The sequence below is a fragment of the Calonectris borealis genome, chromosome 11, assembly GCF_964195595.1.
Source record: "Calonectris borealis chromosome 11, bCalBor7.hap1.2, whole genome shotgun sequence".
Lineage (NCBI taxonomy): Eukaryota > Metazoa > Chordata > Aves > Procellariiformes > Procellariidae > Calonectris > Calonectris borealis.
The window spans coordinates 15,622,629-15,643,837 of NC_134322.1; the positions used below are offsets into that span (position 1 = coordinate 15,622,629).

Sequence of the window (21,209 nt, forward strand, 5' to 3'; positions counted from 1 at the left end):
AACTCTGAAGCAAAGATAGAATACTGCCTGAACCGCTGGATTTTTAAGGCAAAACAAGAACATGGGGTTTAGGTCCTCATTACAAAGTAAAAATCCAACCTTACTCATTTCCCTGCCAGTCCTATGACCCAGTTCAAAATTCAGCTAACAGAAATACTTAACACACCTTATATGAATTTAGGAAGTATTTGATAACCCAATAAAATTTTGAAGAGTTCTTACCTCATCATGTGATTCACATAAGCTTTGCTACAGCTAGTGTTGTATCTGCATAAGCTACAGTGGACATAAGCAGGAAAATGGCTTGCAAAATCTTTTATTTCTGAGTAACACTCAATGCATTTGTGAGCTCCCAAACGATACCTAACAGTAATACAAAAAAGTTAATAGTTAATATCAACACTTTAAGACAAGATAACTATTTCGAGCTTTTTGCTATAAGTCAGTAGCAAGCTTGCCTACATTAGGGAAAAGAGGAGGAACTTAAAAATGTATCAGTTAAATACTTATTATAGGTTATGTTAGCATACATGAAGAAAACTTTGGGTTTTTTTGAATTACACTGTCATTATGACCTTAATAAAAAAGTGAAAGTTAATGTAACCATCTATTATTGGCCACTCCTGGAAACAAAATACTGCAGTAGATGAGAACCTCCAACTTCAGCTGCTGCTGTTTCTTTATGTACTTGAGAAGGACTTCAAAGAAATGCTTCATCCACGACGATACACAGAAAAAGCCTTTGGTTCTCCTGTCACCCCTGATATTCCCCACAAGTTCTGAAATATGTACAAAGCAAGAATGTAATCCTATTCTTCCCCTATTTTGCCAGCCATTTTTGAATGTCTCAGAGCGCTACACACTGTGAGTGTTAGCACCTTATTGGAAGAGAGACATCTACAACCTTTGACAAAGAAAATTGCTAACTCATCTTAGCCAATGAAATTATATTATAGTCCATAAAACACCCATTAAATTATTAATATAAGAACAGCAAAACCCAGTAAATTGTAAATATAAAGACAGCATTCTTCCAACAGTTTACTTTTACTTTCTTGATTTTTTTTTTGGTAGCTCCCCAAATCAAGGTATCCTCTAGACAGACAATACTTAACCTTTTAAATAACAGGTTCAAATAAAACCCTTAAAAAACTGGAGGAGGAAAATACTTTTCCCTCCATAAGAAAACTTGCAAAGAACACCCAGGCAGATGTATTCCCCTCTATAGGTCACTTTTAAACATAAATCTGCCTAATGAGTCAGTATTTCAAGAGTCTGTGGCTCTGTGCAGAGAAAAATTCTAAATTTAGAACAGAAAAGTTTCCAGAACATCTGTTCTCCCATCATAAAATAGTCTACCACCAACAAAATTGGCAAATGAAAATTCAGAATTATAATCACAGTACCAGTCTGTGGAAAGCTTATGTGACTGCTTTTTCTGCAAAACTGAAGTGTCAAATCTTCTGTATTGCAGTATTAGACGTTATCAAAAGGTAATTAAGTGATCAGTTATTTATATTCAAAGTATACCTTAAAGATATTTCTAATGCTAATATTTTACCTTAGATTATGCAATGCTGTATTTGTAACTTCTTTTTTTTTTTTGCTGTTGGTCCATGCATTTTGCTTCTTCGATGTAGTTGGTTTTGACTTCGCTTTTGACTTACTTGTATTAGATTTGTTATGATTTTTAGTGGTTGTATTTTTAGCTTTAGGTGATAACTGAAATGTGGAAGTGCTTGTACTAACAGAAGATGTAGCTGATGATCCTGATTGAAGAGATCCAACAGATGCTCGAATAGTCACCTACAAGTATGAAATTAAAAATTTTTCCATTTAGATTTAAACTAAGTCCCCATTTTTATTTGTCTCAAAGTTTAAGCCACTTTAGGACAAAAATCATAGCATAAGAAACACTCCTCAATAAAGACTGCTTTGAAAAATATGAAATACTGTTGCCTAGAGTAAACCTAATCTCAATATTCTATTGGATGCTTAAAAAGCTCGTTTTGGTGGAAATAGTTAGCCATGACAAAACACACTGCCCTCTTTTCAGACCTGCAACTGGCTACATCCTGCTTTCTTAAAACAAAAAATGTAGCTGTGGAAAAGAAACAGAAAGGTCAGGCCAATTAGCCCTATTAAGACAGCTCTCAAACAATCCCATCGATGCCTGGATTTAATAAAAGGCCTGTGTCTTGTTGCCTCATGATCAGCCAATCTACTTCCTTCAGATATTTTTGCTCCTTATCCTAGACCCTCAAGGACTAATTCTGGTTTCTGACCTCTCATCTGGTATTACAGCACTTCCTTGTCTTGCCCTTAAATTTGGTTCTCCAGTTTTCACTTGCAGCATGACTCCTAATTATACTCCTTGCCCATACTCATAGTTTAGAAGTACCTCATTTTCTAAACCTGGTTCCAAGCTCTTCAGTCTCATCATCTACATCCTGTCAAGGTCCACTAACACCAAAATTTTAATATAATCTAAGCTTTTATTAGATCATGAAGACCCTGAAATCTTTAGAAAATTGAGGTATTGTCACAGAATAGAGAATCAGTGCTTTACATTCTGTCAAGCAACACAATCAACATCAACTTCAGTCATTTTCCCTTCCTGAGAAGAGCTGATCAAAATGTTAATTTTCTTCTTCCTTTCAACTGAAAGGACATATATCTTCACACTTCATTAAAAAACTGTAGGAGAAGTCCTGAAATCTACAGGTAAATCCTAGTCTAAGTGGTTCCTTCTCGAGAAATGGAAGAATGATTTAAAGACAGCCTAAGTGTTCTGAGGGGACCCAAGTTTACTTCATAAAACACTTAGAAAATTGTGGGATTTTTTTTTTCCCCTTCAAATGCTGGAGCTAAAAAAAACCTGGTGAACTCAGTTATAAGCACATATTGTCTACGGAGAAGTAAGTCTTGCACTCTATATGATCTTCCACCACCACCTTTCACAGGTTGAAAATCTTCTACAAGAAATGATGCAGACCCCTCAGACCAACATCCAAACTATCTCCTTTTCTCCTAGCACAAGAAAGGATAAATGGGAGGGGACAAATTAACCAACAGCTCAAGAAAGCAGCAGCACTGACTGGACTACTGGCATACACATGTATGGAAGAATGGGACAGAGAGCAACACCACAGATCACCAGGAAAAAACCATAAACTGTGCCTGCCAATTCTTGCAACAGGAGTATTTTTTAGCGTTTCAGTGTTAGAGGTGGCAAAAAAAAAAAAATCTTTGTGTTAGAAAAGAAAGGAGAAAAGCACTTCTTTCTATTCCACCCTTTTCTCTACCAATCCATTTTTTTCCTTTGTCCCCTCTAATTTTCCTGTATGAACACTTACCTTTGTTCCAGGAGGCAATCCTTCTAACTGTTTGGGTTTCCTAAATGTTCGGTGATGCTGAGTCTTGTGATCCATTTTTTCTTTGCATGTCAAAAACTGCAGTCTGCACTTAGTGCAACGGTATATTCCTTTTTTCTTTTAAAAATGGAAGACAAACTATAGTAAATATGAAGGTCATGATAAACAAAACTCCAACCCTAGCTTGTCTCAAGCAATGGTCATCCAGTTTCTATAACATCAACCAGACAAACTCCTAATATTGTACAAAGCCAAGATACTGCGTAGGAATTAAAGAGAGAATATTTAAATACTTGAAAATGCAAGGCAGTATCATTACTAAGAGGAGGAGGAATCAGGTTACCAGTTATAAGACAACACAGTACTTCATAATCTTTTTCTCTACTTGAACTAGTGAAAGGTTTGCTAGTGACACTCAAGAAAAGCAGAACACATCACTACAACTTAATGAAGAAACCAAACAGCCAAGATATTCTTTCAAGGATAGTCAGAGATTTTTTTAAACAGGGAGCTGCAGTCACACAAACACGACAAATTCTAACGATTCCCTTAAAGACTTTTCAAAAGATGCAGTCATAATTCTTCTACCGTATTTTATTAACTATTCTTATCCAGTAACAACCATACAAATCAGTTACGCTTTTTTCCCAGAGGAAGATTCATGACATATATTTAGCTTTTTTTTTAGCATTAAGGATTGAAAATACCTACTTACCTGATGCCTCATGTAATGGTGCATATACGGTGCTCCAATTTTTATTACTTTGAGGCAAAATGGGCATAACAAATGTTTTGTATTTTCATGAACTGTTCTAAAATGTGTTTCTACATCTGAAAAAGCTGAGGATCTGTAGTTGCATACCTAAAACAAAAAGTTTGACTTTCTCGTTAAAAGTTTATTAATAGTAAAGACAGGGGGGTGGTGTAATCTAAATACAAAACAATCACTCTGAGATACCTGGCAAACATACGGCATTTCACCTGGCTTATGATTGTCCTTCATATGTTGCAAAAGAACTTGCTCTGTTTCAAAGGATAATTCACAGATTTTACAAATCGCTAGAAAAAGTGAAAAACAAGAAAAAAGTAAAAATTTGTTTGGGGTCATAAGTAGATAAATTATAATATGTATGTATATGTGAACTGTATAAATCTATAAAGGTAAAGCAATCTAACGATTATTCTAATCTTCAGAAGAAACTCCCTGTACAATTTCAGGAAGCCAGGAGCGCTAGGCCCTTAAACAACATGAATTCTTGCAGTCAAGCTTTCAATTAAAACAAAACAAAAGAAAAAGCTTTTTAAAATATTTTTTTTCTACACACATTGCTCTAACATAAATTGAATAAGTGCTCAGCTCCTATATTAAATCTCGAGATTATTGCTTTTAAAGTACAAAGCTTTATTCTGAAGTTACAGATCAGCAAAGTAAAAGTCAGAAGATATCTAAAAATTTTAGGTCACACAAAGATTGTGTGATACAATCCAACTTACTAGATGACTCGTAAGGCGTGTGTGTACTTTCAATGTGGCACTGCAGCTGAAATGGGGTGGGAAACTGACGGTAACAGTGCTGGCAGGTGGTGTGGCTTTCCCAACTTTCACTGCTCTGCTTCTCAAGCTCCAAGTGATGTTTCATGTGGTTCATAAACCTTTAAATGATAGTGAACAGGTGCAAAAAACTACATTTTAACATTCACTATACATGACATATCACATGCAAGATGTACAGGATTCTTTAGAAACTTTACTCTGTAAGGCCTTCTCAATTTCAAACAAATCTAAGGAAGTGTTCGTTAAAATAAATAAAAAAGCAACAAAGTTAAGCAAGCTGAAATCATCTTTCAAAGCTTAAAAAGAAATCTTGACTACTGTAAGGAACATACAACATAACTGAAACATGTTCTTAGACTAAGCAATCTGCTGCATTTTTCATGTTTGCTTAGACAAAATTCTTGCCTTGAAATAAAGAGAAATTAGCAAAGGCAACAACAAAACATGTCAGCTGTTCACACTTCACCACCACCAGCCTCAAAGCCACATTCTGAAGCAAGTATAACTTTAGCACTGCTGAAAACTATTAAGTAGCAAGAACATATCTGCAATTAGGACATTATAGGTTTTTCTGAAACCACCTCCATTCAAAACTGGCAAGGTTCCAGGAGCTTTCTTTGTATAAAGCATTTAGGACTGAAGTTGAATTATGAAGGGCAGTTATCAAAGAACGCCACTGTGTAGCTGACAATCAAAAGAGTAACTTGGTGGTATGTTACTGCTTCAAGTTACCACCTTCTCCTCATTAATATGTCCACCTATCTGTAGTAGGAACCTATTCTGGCTGAGAAGTCTAGGCATCCATGACAACATTGGCAGGTCACAGTTACTTGTGGAGCAGCACAAGGACAGGTTAGTTACACAACCCGCTATTGTTAAACTTCAAAAACTGTTCTAGTTTGAATGTGCTTCATTTCAGTACAGCCAGAGGAACTGTTAGATGTAGGTCACACTCACAAAAGGAATGTAGCTCTCAAAGTGGTGACCTTGGAATTGGAAAAAACAAATGAGTAAGGAGAAGAGTCCCTTAAACTCAAGCTTCTAATATTATGCAGTTGCTTAAAAAAAAAAAAAAAAAGAGAGAGAGAGGAAAAAAAGCTAACTGAGGATATCCATGTACCTAAGCAGAAGAAAGGAATTGACACTAGTACCGCATATAAACTTAACAGAACATTATTTTCAATGGTGTGTTTAACCACAGATCTTTTAAAGGAAGCAGGGGATTACCCTGATGAATCACTTCGTGCTTTTCTGAATTAAGGTCCAGAAAACTTCCCCTACCAGTAGAGAGGGACTATGTATTTATTTTGTCCACTATAAATGGTTAAAGGTGTAAAATATACCTTGGAATAAAAATTCTGAAGTTATAGAACTATGGAATACAGCTACAAAGTTACAGCAAAAATTAATTCGGCTGGAAGTCGACTCTGGAGAAATTCAAAGAAAAAATTAAGTGCTCATTTTTAATGACTTCCTGTGGAAAACATAGGCACCATAGCACCAATAACTTACAATATAATGCTGAGTAGAAAATAGTGCCTGAAAAATATTTTTCAAAATGAACACAGTATCTTAATAAAGTATTCTTTCTGTGGACTACTTTTCATGATACTGCAAGAAAAGCTTATTTGGAAAGTATTATGCATACAAAAACAGAAGAAAAACCTCTCGGTCCGTATCAAACATTGTTTATTGCTCTTAAAAAGATAAACTGCAAGGGAAGAAATGCCATAATTAACAGGAACTATAAAATCAGAGAGTAAACTTTTTTAACAACATACAACATTTTCAAGCTGCTTAAGACAAATTATTGGCACGTCTACTTTGGATTTACACATACTTAATGATTAATAGCAAATTTAATGTTTGTAATTACATGAAACTTTTGTTTTGTTCAATTATATGGGTCTAATGTCAGCATAAACCTGTTCATTTTAAGTTGCAGACTGTGCCCTTCGAACGAATGGTCCATTTTTCAGTTTTACATTCTGCTACTTCAGCTTCCCTTGAAGAATGCATGTAAAAAACTTCTATGACCTTAACTTCCAAAGGAACAATGACACAAACTCGTCTACCTATTAAAACAGCTTACTGAAGTTTTTTGCAGCATTTGGAAGTAAAATTATTCCATCAAAATAACAGATGTTACATAAGTAAAGCATTAACTATTAGTCATTGTGCATCCCTAAAGGGAATTAACACTCACATCTACTGATATCACCATCAATCCAGATGGCAAATTGTAAAATACTTTCTGTTGCCCTTTCTAACCCGAGAGTCCTACAACTGGTCTCGTTAAAATTATACGCCATTTAAATTTGTACTCTAATCTGTAAAAAGTTTAAGTTATGGCCATACATGCATAGTAAAAATTAATTCAATTTCTGTTCAGTCACCCAATATTATCAGTTTTCAATAAGAAAAAAATTTCTATTCCAGAGAGACAAATTTTTAATGCATGAGACTAAGTGCTATGGGCTGTAAGCGACTAACAAGCAATTAAGGAAGCGAGTTCAAATACCTTATGTTATTTTTAAGAACTTTCAGACAACTGAAGCACTTAAATGTCGTGTGAGTCTTCTGCTCCTGTTGTACCTGCTGGGTGTCACCTTCATGCTTCCCATAATAAAAGTCGTTAACTAACATAATCAATTTTCCTTTCTCAGATTCAGCAGTCTTGCTTGTTGTGCTCAAACATTCTGTTTTGGTCATTCCCAGGAAAAAGTTATTTACCATATCTGGGCAACAATACTGGATGGAAAGGGAGGAGAAGAGACAGACAGAGACAAAGGTATCAGTCTCTCTTACCAAACTGCATCGATGACAACAGCATTTTAAAAACTGAAGCCACTCACTAACTAGAGTTAGATGCAAAGCTCACTTCTTTGACACACCAACTTTATTCATATTCACATATGGATTTTGAACGTAACTGATCTTTCGGTAGTGTTTAGGTAATAAAACACTATATATTACAAAAGCTGAAAAGGGATTATTCTCATAGGTTCATATAAGATAAATTTAAGCTAAAAATCAGAATACCAGTGTTGCCTTACTCATTAGGAAAATGTCTACTTCATTTAAATTTAGTAACAAGAAAGAGAAAAGCAGCTTTTATGCAAGTATTTTGCTGATAAGCATAAGTTTACTGAGAACTTAATGGAAAGTTTTATCTTTTATTTCTTTGGGGAGGACATATGTTGAAACCTGCAAAAGTTCTTTCCAGCATTACTGGAAAATTCAGAAATTCTAAGTCACACAACACACACTGTTCAAGCTTCTTTATGTCAAAGTGTACATAATGAATGCTTAACCCAAAAGCTATAATATGAAACTTAACGCTTAAAAAGTATGAAGTACTGCAGACAGAAGATGCTATGAAGTTTCCAACAGTGAACAAAATTAGCATGTTTCAGAGGACAGATCTTCCTCCTGCTGAATAATGGTTCTTATTGTGCAGGACTACTTTCTATAAGCCTACTAGTAAGGAAACTTCATTTCCTACTGTGGAAGTGTAACTCAGTATATTTATCCAATATAGTTTAACGACAAATTTAATTAAATACTAGGTAAACCCATTCTTCAATGGTTGTTTCATTCGGTTCATGTACTCAGTGCAAAAGCTATTCTCTACAGATAATGATTAGAGAAAGAGAAAAGCCTTGATTTTTTCCCACTGTTATGTATGTTTCTTAATTGTGTTTTGAAGCTGAAAAGGACAGTAGCTACCATTTAGGCTATCTTAAGCCCAGTAAATCAGAATGATCTGTGTTAACAGTAACTCAGAACCTCACAGACTTCTATTACACAGTAGTTCATACTCCTTTTTGCATGGGTTATTAACATTGCAGAGAGTGCAAAGCCATTTCTCTGCCTCCTGAAATGGAATACATATGCCTGAGAATTGCAGGAATCTTTGCTAAATAATAATAAATACTTTCCAGGAAACAATGTTTCCAGAAACAATAACAAGCAGTTTCATAAGCAGACTAAGTGATGCTTAGTTTCTGAAAGTTTTGTTTCTCACAGCATTTAAGTGCATGAACTACAAATTAAGTTTTTCCCCTCAGCTTAACAACTTTTTTAGCTACCAGATGATGTATCAAGATAAAAAGGTAAGTTTACACTGTCATCTTTGTCTCAGTAGCCATCTAACACAGATGTGGGTCAACTGGCTGCCTACTATCATGGGCACTTACCTTCATCAAATTCACCTGAATCTGGCCAATGGTTCAAAAAGTCACAGCTGTGGCAGAGAGAAATCATACAAGAAACAGCAAATATGCCTCAATTCATTGGAAAAATAAGGCAAAAAGTGGTAAGATTTAGAGCTCCCCTACTCCATTCTTCCTCTCCATGACTGCAAGTCATTGAGCATTCAGGGTCTGGCCGATCATAGCCAGAAGCCAGACTATCTTCATATCAAAACATTGCACTCTTTCATGATCAAACAGAAACCCACATTAAGTTTGTTATAATGTTTACCAGCCCCAAAATATTTTACCTTCATATGATTTTTTAGAGGATCCATAAGATTGAAATGAATATTGCACTTCGGACAGGCTCGTGGAAAAGGTCCTCCATTTTTAATGGTGCTTGATGTAGCATTTGTACCTGTAAAATTTAAAATACGTTAAGATTCAGAATTCACAAGCAGAATACTCTATTTATTATTATTATTCTAGCAAAATATGCCATTTCAAATGAACACTATTACAATTGATGTAGCTGTAGTAACCACAAGCATCTTTTAACTACCCTTCCTTTTTTCCAAACTGAGTTTGAATTTGTTCTGTTTGATATAGACCTATAAACAACTTTTGCAAAATCTTAGCAACAAATAAAGATCAAATTGGAGGGGGTGAGGGTAGCATGATAGAGACAAAGCATTAATTCTGTGCACCACCACCCCCCAGTTCCCCGGATAGGACAGATTTTTGATGTTTTTGTTTTAAGAACTTTAATTTTCAAATGAACATGTAAAACCTGTTTTATGCCATGACCTGATCATCATCAAAATAGGGTTCAGATAACTGGTTTTGGAAAGGAATTTCACCATCTGGTTCTCAATGATGAGAATATTTCTCTCTGGACAGTTGTTGGAACCTAGGCCTATTCAGATGCATCATTCCTGTTGAGCAAAGGTGTCTTTGGAGAACCTGGAGAATAAATCCTCTAAATAATTACTCCCAGTAATGAAAGGAAATAGTATTTCTCTTATCAACATAAAATGATTAATACCTTTCGAGCAAAAACAAAAAACCTTTGCATTAGCTTAAACTTTAATGAATAAACCCAGGCTTCCAGTTTTCTCCAAACTGCCAAAAAACACAGGAGCAAGAGCTACTTTTCCAGATGAAGTTCTCTTGCATTCTCAAGTCATTCACAGATCTGGAGGACTCCATGCTGAGTAAGTAGTTTAGAAGAAGAGGTTAAACACAGGAAGAATTTTAAGTAACATCTCAACTGTAGAGTCAACTGTACCCTGCCAGGGCTATGAAAAAGTGTAATAAAAATAAACACACAAATACATCCACCTTATAACAAGGGAATGAGTAAGTGTATGAGTTAAGAGTTGCCCATGCAACAGCGTTACACATTTTTTCACAAAAATAGTCTTGCATAGTCCATGGGGTAGACATGGATCAAACAGTATTTTTCCTTGAAGATAACAGTATTGCTAAGAATCATAATTAAGCAGAAAGTCCTTCACATGAGTGGATGGCCATGCAAGAGATGTACCGCAAAACAGTGCTGCAAGTCTTCGCTATTACGGTTTGTAAAACATTTTGACACGTCACAGCAAAGTGCAAGCCGAGTTGGAAGAAAACAGGTTCTGCAGCAAGATCTAGTGTTCTGCGGTGCTTCAGTGCTGGATTCTGAGACAGATTAGAAATCACTATGCTAGCATGGGACAGCTTAGAGACAAACTCATAAAAATAAGATTCTCAGTAAATATGATCTACTCCTTTGTTACTGCATTTAGTAAGATCCTCCAGGTTATCTTTTGTATATTACAGGCTGCAGCACAATATCTGTTTTACCCAACACAGGGTGGAGGAAAATTTTTTGCTGCAATATTCCATGTTATAGCCACTTCCTTCTGGTTGCTGGGGAAGAGTGTGATAGCAAACCAGCTGCAAACAAGACATGCAAAAAACCCAAATATGAAATGATTCCAAACAACAGAATCCACTGTAGGTAGCTCCTCATTTTAACATTATAGGAGAGAGTATGTGGTTTGAAATATCTCGAAGTCAAGAATAAATCCTCGCCTATTAAAATCAACTGGAAAGCACCTTTTGGCTCAGGAGGAAAATGCACCTAATTATTAATATGCTGAAACAGCCAGACCACCTCTCTTCTTGTAGGGAGGGAAAGGTCTTTCAAAGAACATCCTCTCTTTGAAACTTAGATCCCCCTCCTCCTTTCCCACTACTATTTTAAACTGTATCAAAAACACTGCTGCAAAAGAAAGGGGGGAACTGCAAAACACACTTTGCAGTAGTTAGTCAAAGTACAGAATCACAGAATAATTTAGGTTGGACCTGTGGAGGTGTTTTTGTCCAACCTCCCCCTCAAAGCAAATCCAACCTTATCAGGATGCTCAGACCCGTGTCCAGTCAACTTCTGAGTATCTCCAAGGATGGAGATTCCACAACCTGAGTCCTTACTGCCTTGCCTGACATTCCTACACTGATTTTTTTTTTCTTCCTTTTATCTAATCAGAATTAGTTGATAAATTCAGCAGTCACAGAATTCTTTTGATCTTGATTGTCCGGTTGGTTGTTTTTTAAAGTTTCAACTCTATTCAATTCTTTGACATAGAAAACCTGAACTAAGAGTATGAGGTTAGGGGCATTTATTTTGATCATCTGTCTTCACAGGTATATAAATCCTTGCATAGAAAGGTTTTTCTTATTTTAAGGCATAAGAACAGAGTTTACTTATTTACATTGCCTTAATAGCATTAATAATACCAATCAACTTAAACATTACAAGAGTGCTAGCTTTTTCCATGAAACAGATGCATGGATTGACAGCTAGACCATTTGATCTACCCTACCTTTTGAAGATACATTTTGTGATGGTGTTACTGTTGGAGAGTTAACTGTAGGTGAAACAGCTGAATTGCTTCCAGCACCAACCTCATTAGGCTTGGCCTTTTTTGGAGTTACACTGTTGCCTTCAGAAGTAGCAGGACGCTTAGATACAAAAACACTCTCATTCAGACCTACAGTGGTTTAAATTAAAGAACCTCAGTTTTTTTCCATAGTATATTATGAACACATTACTGATGCCTATACTTTAACGGATGGACAAGTCTACATAAAGCAGTTAAGATTTCCCTAAAATAATAAGCCATACAGAAGTTAAGAAAACAATATCCAACTCAGACTGAATATTCTAAGGCCAGTGGAGAAGGAAAGGGTAAATGCAAAGAGATACAGCCCCATCCCTGAAATCCAGTAAATCATACTATGACCACCTGAATTTATTTGGCCTACTTTTCACATCTTGACCCACACTAATCTGAGACAAGGTGAGTTCACAGTAATAAAGTTAAGCTAAGCAGCTAGTTTCTGCAGTGCCCACTATTTGGAACAACCTCTGCCCTTCTGATTAAAAACATCTCTCCTTTTTTCTAATCCTATGTTAATGCTGGTTTAATTTGTTATTTAACTCTGTAAAACATTTGAGACTTCAGTTTGTATGCAAAACAAAAACAGCGTTGTAACTTCTAATGACCAATCACAGCACACCTATTTGCTCTCTTCTGAAAGAACAGTTGATTCCCTTATTTTTTGCAGTATTTCTTCTAAAAAAAGAAAATCACTAAAAAATAACTCAGAAATTCAGAGGTTCAGTGCCTGATTAACATGCCCATCGATACTTGGCTCCATCTTGTCCTGAAACCCACGTCTCTGTCACTGTAAGATTACCCTTGATGATGTAATCTCAACGCAGACAGCAGTCCTCAAGCAGACCTGAAAGAGCACAGCTACATACCAAGAAGTCTGAAGTTTCAGCACAGGCCTTGTAAATCTCTCACAATCATAGACTGCAAATAGCCTTAAGACTATGATAAAATATGAGAGGGACCGGACTTTAGTTCCGGACACAATCATCTGAATTAAGGACATTCTTGTATATTCCCCTCCCAACGGTCTAGCTGCTCCAATGATTTCTTTGGGTATAATAAGAAACTGAATTAGTATCTTTAAAAGTCTTCTCAACAAGCAGAGGTAACTTGCGTCACAAAAAATTATTCAAACTATTTCTGAGAAGAAACAAAACAACACCCTCCCACCCCCAAGTTGTGTTTACTCAGTGGTAACCATTTATACCCAGCAAACAGTCTGGATTGTCTTCCCATTCAATCCACAGAGACAAAGAATCTCAGCAGGGAATGCTGATATTTGAGCATCTTGGAGAATTTACCACACTATGCCTCATATACATGAAAACATAATTCACTTGTTATATACCTATTTAATCATCCTAACATTCTCCTTTGTAGCACACCTTTCCTTCTTTCTGACATAAATTAACATATTAAGCTCAAATGTCTCTTTCTATGCATTGTTTGCCTAAGGTAATTAACACATTCACAAAATAAACAGGTTATTCATTAGATACTACTACTTCCTAGGGTTTTTCAATTTACTTATACTTGCACTGTTTGGTATATGAGCTGGTTACATTGACATATGTGTCTTGATCAACAAAGGCTTCCATACAGCCGGTATGATTTTCGTATTCTTTTCTATCACTGAGGTTATTCGAGCATCAGGCCATCAACCAACAGCAGGAACTGCTGCTATGTATTTAATTAAGTGTAGTTGTGTAATAAGGGCCAGGGAAAAGACAGAAGGTCTGACTGATTTTACAAGAATCTTCCGTAAAGTATTTTATTTTACTGTAGAAAACCTGATTTGGAAAAAAGGACTACTTTTACATGTTAACAAAATTGGTAATAATTTCAATTAAAAAAGCTTGACACGTCTGTGACAAAAACTTTGAACACTATTTTACATATTTATAAAGGTGAGCATTCTTAACTCAGTTTATACAACTCTGATCTAATAAATTCCCTCTTTCAGAAGAATTAAAATAATACTAGGAGAATATACATAGGTTTGCATTTGAATTCTGTTGTTTGTTCATTTAAAAAAAAAATTAAAGCCTATTTTGAAAAATAAACAAACCAATTCCAAGTATTATTTAATATCTAGCTAGTATAAATCAGAGTGTCCAATCCTCTACCCAGCAGATCACATAGCCAAAACTGTCAGGGACTCCAAGTACTCAAGAGAGCAGAGAAAAGCAGCAGCCAAACAATTCTTGTTTGTTTTTCAGGCTGCTCAGGAGTCTATCACCTTCACTTCATGCTATTAGTGAGTACTTCTGTAAATATTTTGTAGCTATTACAAAACAGTTGGCTATACTCATATACACAGTATTATTGTGTACAATATCTAAAATGATTGCAAGAAGGAGCAAAGTATACTGGATGCAGTATCACCTTGCTGACAGCTTTCTAAACACTCATTACACCACCACTGTAAAATCCTTAACACTTATGTGCATCTGTGCTTGCTGGGCCTGATTTTATGAATGATGGCAAAAGACATTAGAAATGGTAACCTAGAATAAAAGCATCAAACTAACAGAATAGGGACATGAAAGCCAAATTATTTCAGGCCTCTGGTGCATTGTCCCTCACCAACTTAATCTCCCATTAATCTAGTTCTATGAACGCATGTATACAGTCCAGTCAACTCCTAAATACCACAGAACAGTTCTTCTATTGGTTATGGCATTTTCTGGTTCCTCCAAGTGGGTGAAGTTTGTGGGAGAATGATCCCAAAATATTCTCAGAAAGCAAACTACAGTTTTACATACATCCCCAGCGCCCATCCAACCTGCAGATAAGAGTTATCAATGCTGTTTAACTTACACCACCACCTATTTAGCAACCTAACAAAATGGTTGGTTAGTGTCCGTTAGCAGCTTGTCATTTTCCTACTTAGACCTCAGAAATAAACATTTATGCTATATTGAGCTAAAAAATGTCTTTAACAATCCACGTACAGAAGTTAAACTGTCCTGCGGAATATCACAGGCAAGTTCCCAAAAGGATTCTGCTTTTAAATACCATATTCCAGAATGTCTTGTGCCCACAGTGCTGCATATGAATTTGAGGAAGCATCGCACCAACACAAGCAAGTAGGCATCGGCGCATACGAACAACATGAACGTAAGCGCATTACGTGACCTCACCATGCAAGCCAAACCACAAAATACGCAGACACTTCCTTGTTGTGAAGTGAAATGTAATCTTAAATTTGCCTTCTGTGTGATAAAGATACTTGTGTTTCAACCCACCATCATAAACCTTTTAATTTCTAAATCCTATTGCCATCTTACAGAACTAAACATAGACTAAGTATGCTATATTTAAGACACTTTGAATTACAATCCTTGATGCTTTCAAATACTTAATTTTTCTGGATAAGAGATTACTACAAATAATGTTTAAATATGCAAGCAGGTCTCCTAAATTTACAAAAAAAACCCCACAAACAAAACAAACCCACAAACAATTAAACTTTAATACCTGTTCCTTGGAGAACAAGGGCTGGAATACTGAACCATTTGCAAGAAATAAAACCTTTGCTTACTTTACAAAAAGCTGTTTAACCCAGTAAGACGGGAATGATCACAGAATAGTTGGACACGTACAATGAAATACACTACCAACCCTTCATTGATAAGTATCTGGAGTGAATGCCTAAACTAGAGATGCGAAATCATCACATCAAGCAGAATAAACTAGCAATCACTCTGTTCTACCTAACTTGTTAGTATGATCGGTTAGGCCATTCATCGTACATGACCTGTTACCTCATGGAAGAATCAGAATTGATTGTCATCTGTAACTTACAGACTGAATGACAGGATTCTGGTCAGTTACTACAAAAGTGCAATCCTTCACAAAAGAGAAGGGAAGTCCCAAGTTACAGCCTGTTTAAGACTGAATACACTGTATGCTTCAAATCTACTTCATCTACTGTGACAGAAAAAAAGGCACTTTTTTGTTTGTTTTTAAGTAGGTTAAATAGTTTCTGCTGAAACACAATTTAGCTAGTTGAAAAAAAATACTTTAGTTGTCAGACTACATATTCTTTCTCTTCTCCTCCTTTTCAGATAGGATCCTTTTGATCCCATCTACTCCAAGTCCTATATATAGCAGTCAGGAAACCAAGATCATCATCACAGGGAATCTACTGGTACTGTTCACAGCCCCTCTCTTGCTAACAGCCATTCCTATTCATGCTCGTCAAAGAGTGCTGGATATACTGAAAACGAGCCTTTATCAGTCAAAAAAATTACAGTGGATCTGGCAATATCTTTTTCCATCTAAGTGAGCATTATAAGAAGACATCAGTTGATATTACAGTCAGTCTAATGTGCTGAAAAGCAAAGCCTTACAACACAAGGCTCCAAAGTTTATTTCATTAAACATTATACAGTGTTATGTACAGGGGAAGAAAAAAGTAGCTATACTATGTTCTAGAAAGCCTATTTAAAGTTATAACCCAAAGATCTGCACTACAATTAAATTACATTAGACTTTCTTTCTCTTATCAACTACTACAGTTATACCCACCTGTTACATTCACTGCTGGCCCAGTCTGGTACTGTGGAACTCCCGAGTTCTGTCTCACACCAAACAGTATACCAGATGTATTATCTGGTGCAGCTGGTGGAGAATCCATAATATAATCCTAATAAGATATTTTCAAGAGGGAAAAGAAATTTGAGGTTTAACATTTTTTTACTTGCAGGCTTCAAAGGGTTTATTTTAAAAACATATGATTGCTTAAAAGTACTCATAAGTACTCAGCTGTAAATCAAGTTAATTACAATCTCCCCAAAATAGTTTCTTTTGACATTTTGGTAAGTTTGCAACTCTTATCAGTGGTTATTAATTTATTCTTAGCTGTGTATCAGGATTGTAAAAACAACTGTAAGACCTGGGAAAGTCCATTTTATGAAATATTACTACACCTGTTTGAGTTGCTAGTTGTAACTGCTTTTGTTCAAAAATCTGATGATGTCTCAAATTATACTTGAATTGTTTTTCAAAAAATTCTAATACTTTCTTCCTTCAATCCCAACTCAGGCATTTGCCTGTTACTCTTGCACAACAGCTAGCTGCATTTTAAAAGATCAGAAAACAGAACTCAAAAGTAGCACAAACTTGCAGCAAGCAGGAGCTTCTCAAAGCAAGATGATACTAAATGAATCAAACTCTAAGTGGTCAAGCTTTAATGAAAGTAGAAGTGTATCTACAGCATATTGACTGGGAATGGCACTCAAATTCATGATATCACTAAGGGTTTTTTTTCTTTTATGTAGAGTAATTTCATAAGGACTTCTGGAAATAATATAATCAAACCCTCTTTTCAAAGCACAGCTAACCTAAAAGTTGGTTCATGTTTCTCAGCGCCTTGTTACATTAAGTTTTGAGCATCTCCAAGTACAGGTATCCTCTTACCCTTCAGTTTAAAAGATTTGCCCTTTAATACTACATATAACCTAAAAAATGAAATAGTCCACATTTCTTGGCTCCAACACTGAAAACTGTTAAAACTAAACACCTTCATTGATCACTCAATAGGTAAAATTTAGAGGGAAAAGAAACATGAAATTTACTTCTCTTTACAGATATTCAAGGCTGAGGGGTGATACAGGAGAAACACACTTTCCAAGATTCATCAATACTGCTCACATTTTAATAGGCCATTCATCCTAACACAAACAATTTGGAACATGAAATATTTTCAGCAATAGGAGTAAGGAGTTAAGAAAAATCTTATAATAGAGTTAGGTTTAATTTCAACATTAAGGTATGAACAGCAAAATATTGGCACTTGGTCTTTCTACTCTGAAATAATTCAATTGCACTTCATCAGGCTGTACTGTGAAACAAAAAACTTGACAAAAGTAGCTCCATTTTCCTAAAATAAATAAATAAATAAATAAAATCACCCAATACACGTGCACAGACTTTGTCATCAGTGTATCCATGAGACAAAGGCCAAAATACCTTTTGCTGTAAAGATCAATCTCACAAAATGCTTCCCATTCACAATTGTGCTACTTACTTGAAAACATCCCTATGGAAGTTACCACATTTTTAACTACCACCATGTTGACTAAACTTGATGGAAAGATGTTTAAAGAAGTGCACAAGTACACATACAGGTATGATAATTTATTTTAGGACTCCTAAGTACCAGAAAAGATTTGAACAAAAAGGAAGATGCTTCTCCCCATCCTACCTTGTTGTACATCTCTTAAATGAAAACCCTGCAGGACCTCAATAATAATGAAGAGCCATTCTTTCTTCTGGTGAGTGACCTAATCCAATCTAACCAAATTAAACATAAATGTTCAAGAGCAGTTGTGGAAATAGTTACTAAATTTCTCTGCTCTATTTGTTATGAGTAACAGCTACATGTGCAGTCACAACAAAGCAGGTGTTGCTGTAGCCACAACAGTTTCAGACTGGCCAGTGAAGTTACAAGCAAAGCAGCTTAGCCTGCAAACCCCGTGTCAAACACAACTAATGCTCAGGTGGTAAGCCTGTGGTAGGCTCTTAGTGTGAAGGACTATGCATACCACCTACATTTGAAATATGATCCATACAATAGCTGCACACAAAATTTGCTTCTCTTACTATGCTGTAGTTTGTTTGGTTTTAAGTGCTGTTAACATTTTAACTTTCTTCAAAATAATAGCCTGGATATTTTGATGGCATAGGTACATCTCCCTAGTACATACTAAACATGTCCGGTGAGTAAGAAAGTAAGAACAGACATCCTGGAAATTCAAAATCTCATAATTTTCAAAATGTCCTTTTCTGTTTACAATTACTCCTTTCATGTGATTTGGCTCTGTCATTTTACATACAGAAAAAACCAGTATCTTCCCATGCTTTAGAAAGCAAAAACGTTTTAAAGAAAAAACCAAAACAGCTTTACCACATCAATGAAAAAAAAAATATCAAAATAACATGTACCGGTGTTCTCACATGCAGAAAGGCAAAATCCAACACCTTTGTAAGTTAAGTTCCTACGGCTCAAGTGAAAAAAAAAATCCACCACCATTCTTAGTTTTCCAAGAGAGTTTTCCAAACACAGTGAAAATACTGTGTTTATATCATGCATCCTAGACTTCCTAATCATGTGGAAACCAACATGATAATTGGTAACCAAATCCATACAGAGGAATTGCAATGCACGGTATTGGACCTTTGCTCTCCCAAAATTAACTAGGAACAACTGGAATCTGACTCACACTCAGACTGACAAAAGTCCCTATTAAGTAGGGGAAAGGTATGGACAGAATTGGCTGGGGCTTATTGGAGAGCATTCTGAGCACTGAATTATAGAAGATCTTCACCACTAAGAACAAATTTTTCTTAAAGAGGATAGTCCTATGCTATCATATACGACAGCAGTAGTCTGACTGAATTAGAATTGCTGTAAACAGTACGACTGAAGCCAAATTCAACTCAGAATTTTTGGAACTGCATTAACGTAGTGCAGTAACAAGAACACAAAAACTAGACTTTTACAGGAAGCCAGTGAATCAAGCCTGTGATTGGAAAGGGGTATTTCAATCATAAAACTGGAATACCAAACATCGACAAAAGGTAAATTACAGATCTACATGTTATGAAATTGAGGAAATGTGTGTTTCAACCCAGTTGGTGATCAAAAGCAATCAGTTCCCACAGAAAAAACTTTGACATCCTGAGATTAAAAAATATTGCACCATATTAAGAATGCAAAGGAACTCTGAAGGATGTTCAGCTAAAGAGGGGTCCTGCCACAGTGTCTAGTCATACCTCACAGCCATCTTCACATCACAATATTTTAATCTCAAAGGTTAAGTTTCAACATCTGGAAGCTGAAGATCCAAACGTCAAACATTTCCCAGAAAAACTTATTTGAAGCCCTTGCCACTTAAGAAGAATCAAGTTGGGAAGAAACAGAAAATGTGTGAATGAAAATGTCACAGAAAGCCCAAGGCAGAAAATCATCAATATAAAACAGTGGCCTGAAGTGAAATAAAGACTAGATAAAGGGGGGGTGTGTGTGTGTGTGAGGATCTAAAAAACCTAAGGAGCTCTTGAATGAAGACAATTCAAACCAAGGACATGAACCAAAATACAGGTAGTATACATATGACACTAAGAAGAGCAAATGACATAATGTGGCAGGAGTGATACTAAAAATCACAGAACTTTGCCCAAGAAGCTGAACTATAGTACCTCACTAAAAAAAAAGCATACCAAACAAGCCTCTTTACCCATAAAAAAAAAAGAACATAATCAAGTGGCAGGAACAATATAAAGACAAATTATTCTAGATAAGGCTAAAATTGGAAATACAATTCCGAATCTAGAAAAGTTAAGTTGAAGAGATGGAAGATTCACTTTTAGCATGTCTTAAGCAAGGAAAAAAATCCAGAAAAATCTTCCTAAAGGTACTCAAGAATTTCTTAACATCCAAAGAATAGAATGTTACATTTAGGATAACTTTAAAAAAATTAAGAGCTCATGAAAGCCATGATCAAAATGTCAACACGGTAAAAAAACCATATAACATATGATAATTTCAACAGTGGAATATCTATGCACTGGATATCCCAGAAAAGGATGCATTACTTTCTAAAGCATGTCAGTCTAACTTGGAATAGACAGAACTGACTAATACATGGTTAGAGTCCATGCTGTGTACCTTCAAAGTCACATTAGAGGCTGCAACTTCTTCAAATAGGTGTTTCTCTACTCTGCCAGGGAAGAACAACAACCTGCAGATTTTGGCAAAGCCAGAATATAAAACTTAACTAAAGTCTCGTCTGTGACGTTCCTGTTGACAGTAAACTCCATGAGTGAGAAAGAACTCTCACAAAAAGAAGTGCTGTGTGCATAGTGTCTTTAAAGAAAATCACTGTCTTGATGAGTTACATCCAGCTTACATATACTTTTTGGAGAAGTTCAGCTTTCCTAGGTCTGTTTACTCTAAGTTTTTCTAATAAAAACAATGTAGAGGCCACTAGCAGCTTTATCTATTAGAACAAAAACATGAGCGTGTACAGGCGAGGGAAGAAAAGAACAGGGCTTTCTTTTGCAGTAAAGATTCTGCAAGATATCCCAGTACTTTGAAGGATTTAATAAAGCATACTATGTCAAAGCAAACA

General features: G+C 35.8%; 1 protein-coding gene across 20 annotated transcripts in view; it reads right to left on the bottom strand.

The window, feature by feature from the left end:
* The window catches only part of ZNF280D (zinc finger protein 280D), a 55,370-nt gene that overhangs the window by 22,624 nt on the left and 11,537 nt on the right, over positions 1 to 21,209 (bottom strand). For 13 of the 20 annotated variants that reach the window (XR_012675237.1, XR_012675239.1, XR_012675238.1 and 10 more), the window contains 10 exons: positions 16,603 to 16,720; positions 11,995 to 12,162; positions 9,433 to 9,542; positions 7,450 to 7,679; positions 4,869 to 5,026; positions 4,333 to 4,433; positions 4,090 to 4,236; positions 3,357 to 3,491; positions 1,562 to 1,806; positions 223 to 363 (listed from right to left, as the gene is read on the bottom strand). Coding sequence is in view for 17 of the 20 variants with exons in the window: in XM_075160157.1 (XP_075016258.1) it covers positions 223 to 363; positions 1,562 to 1,806; positions 3,357 to 3,491; positions 4,090 to 4,236; positions 4,333 to 4,433; positions 4,869 to 5,026; positions 7,450 to 7,679; positions 9,433 to 9,542; positions 11,995 to 12,162; positions 16,603 to 16,720 (1,553 nt within the window). In the remaining 3 variants the exon portion in view is untranslated. The remainder of the gene's footprint in view (positions 1 to 222; positions 364 to 1,561; positions 1,807 to 3,356; positions 3,492 to 4,089; positions 4,237 to 4,332; positions 4,434 to 4,868; positions 5,027 to 7,449; positions 7,680 to 9,432; positions 9,543 to 11,994; positions 12,163 to 16,602; positions 16,721 to 21,209) is intronic. The other 7 variants (XM_075160161.1, XM_075160167.1, XM_075160172.1 and 4 more) reach the window with 1 other exon arrangement.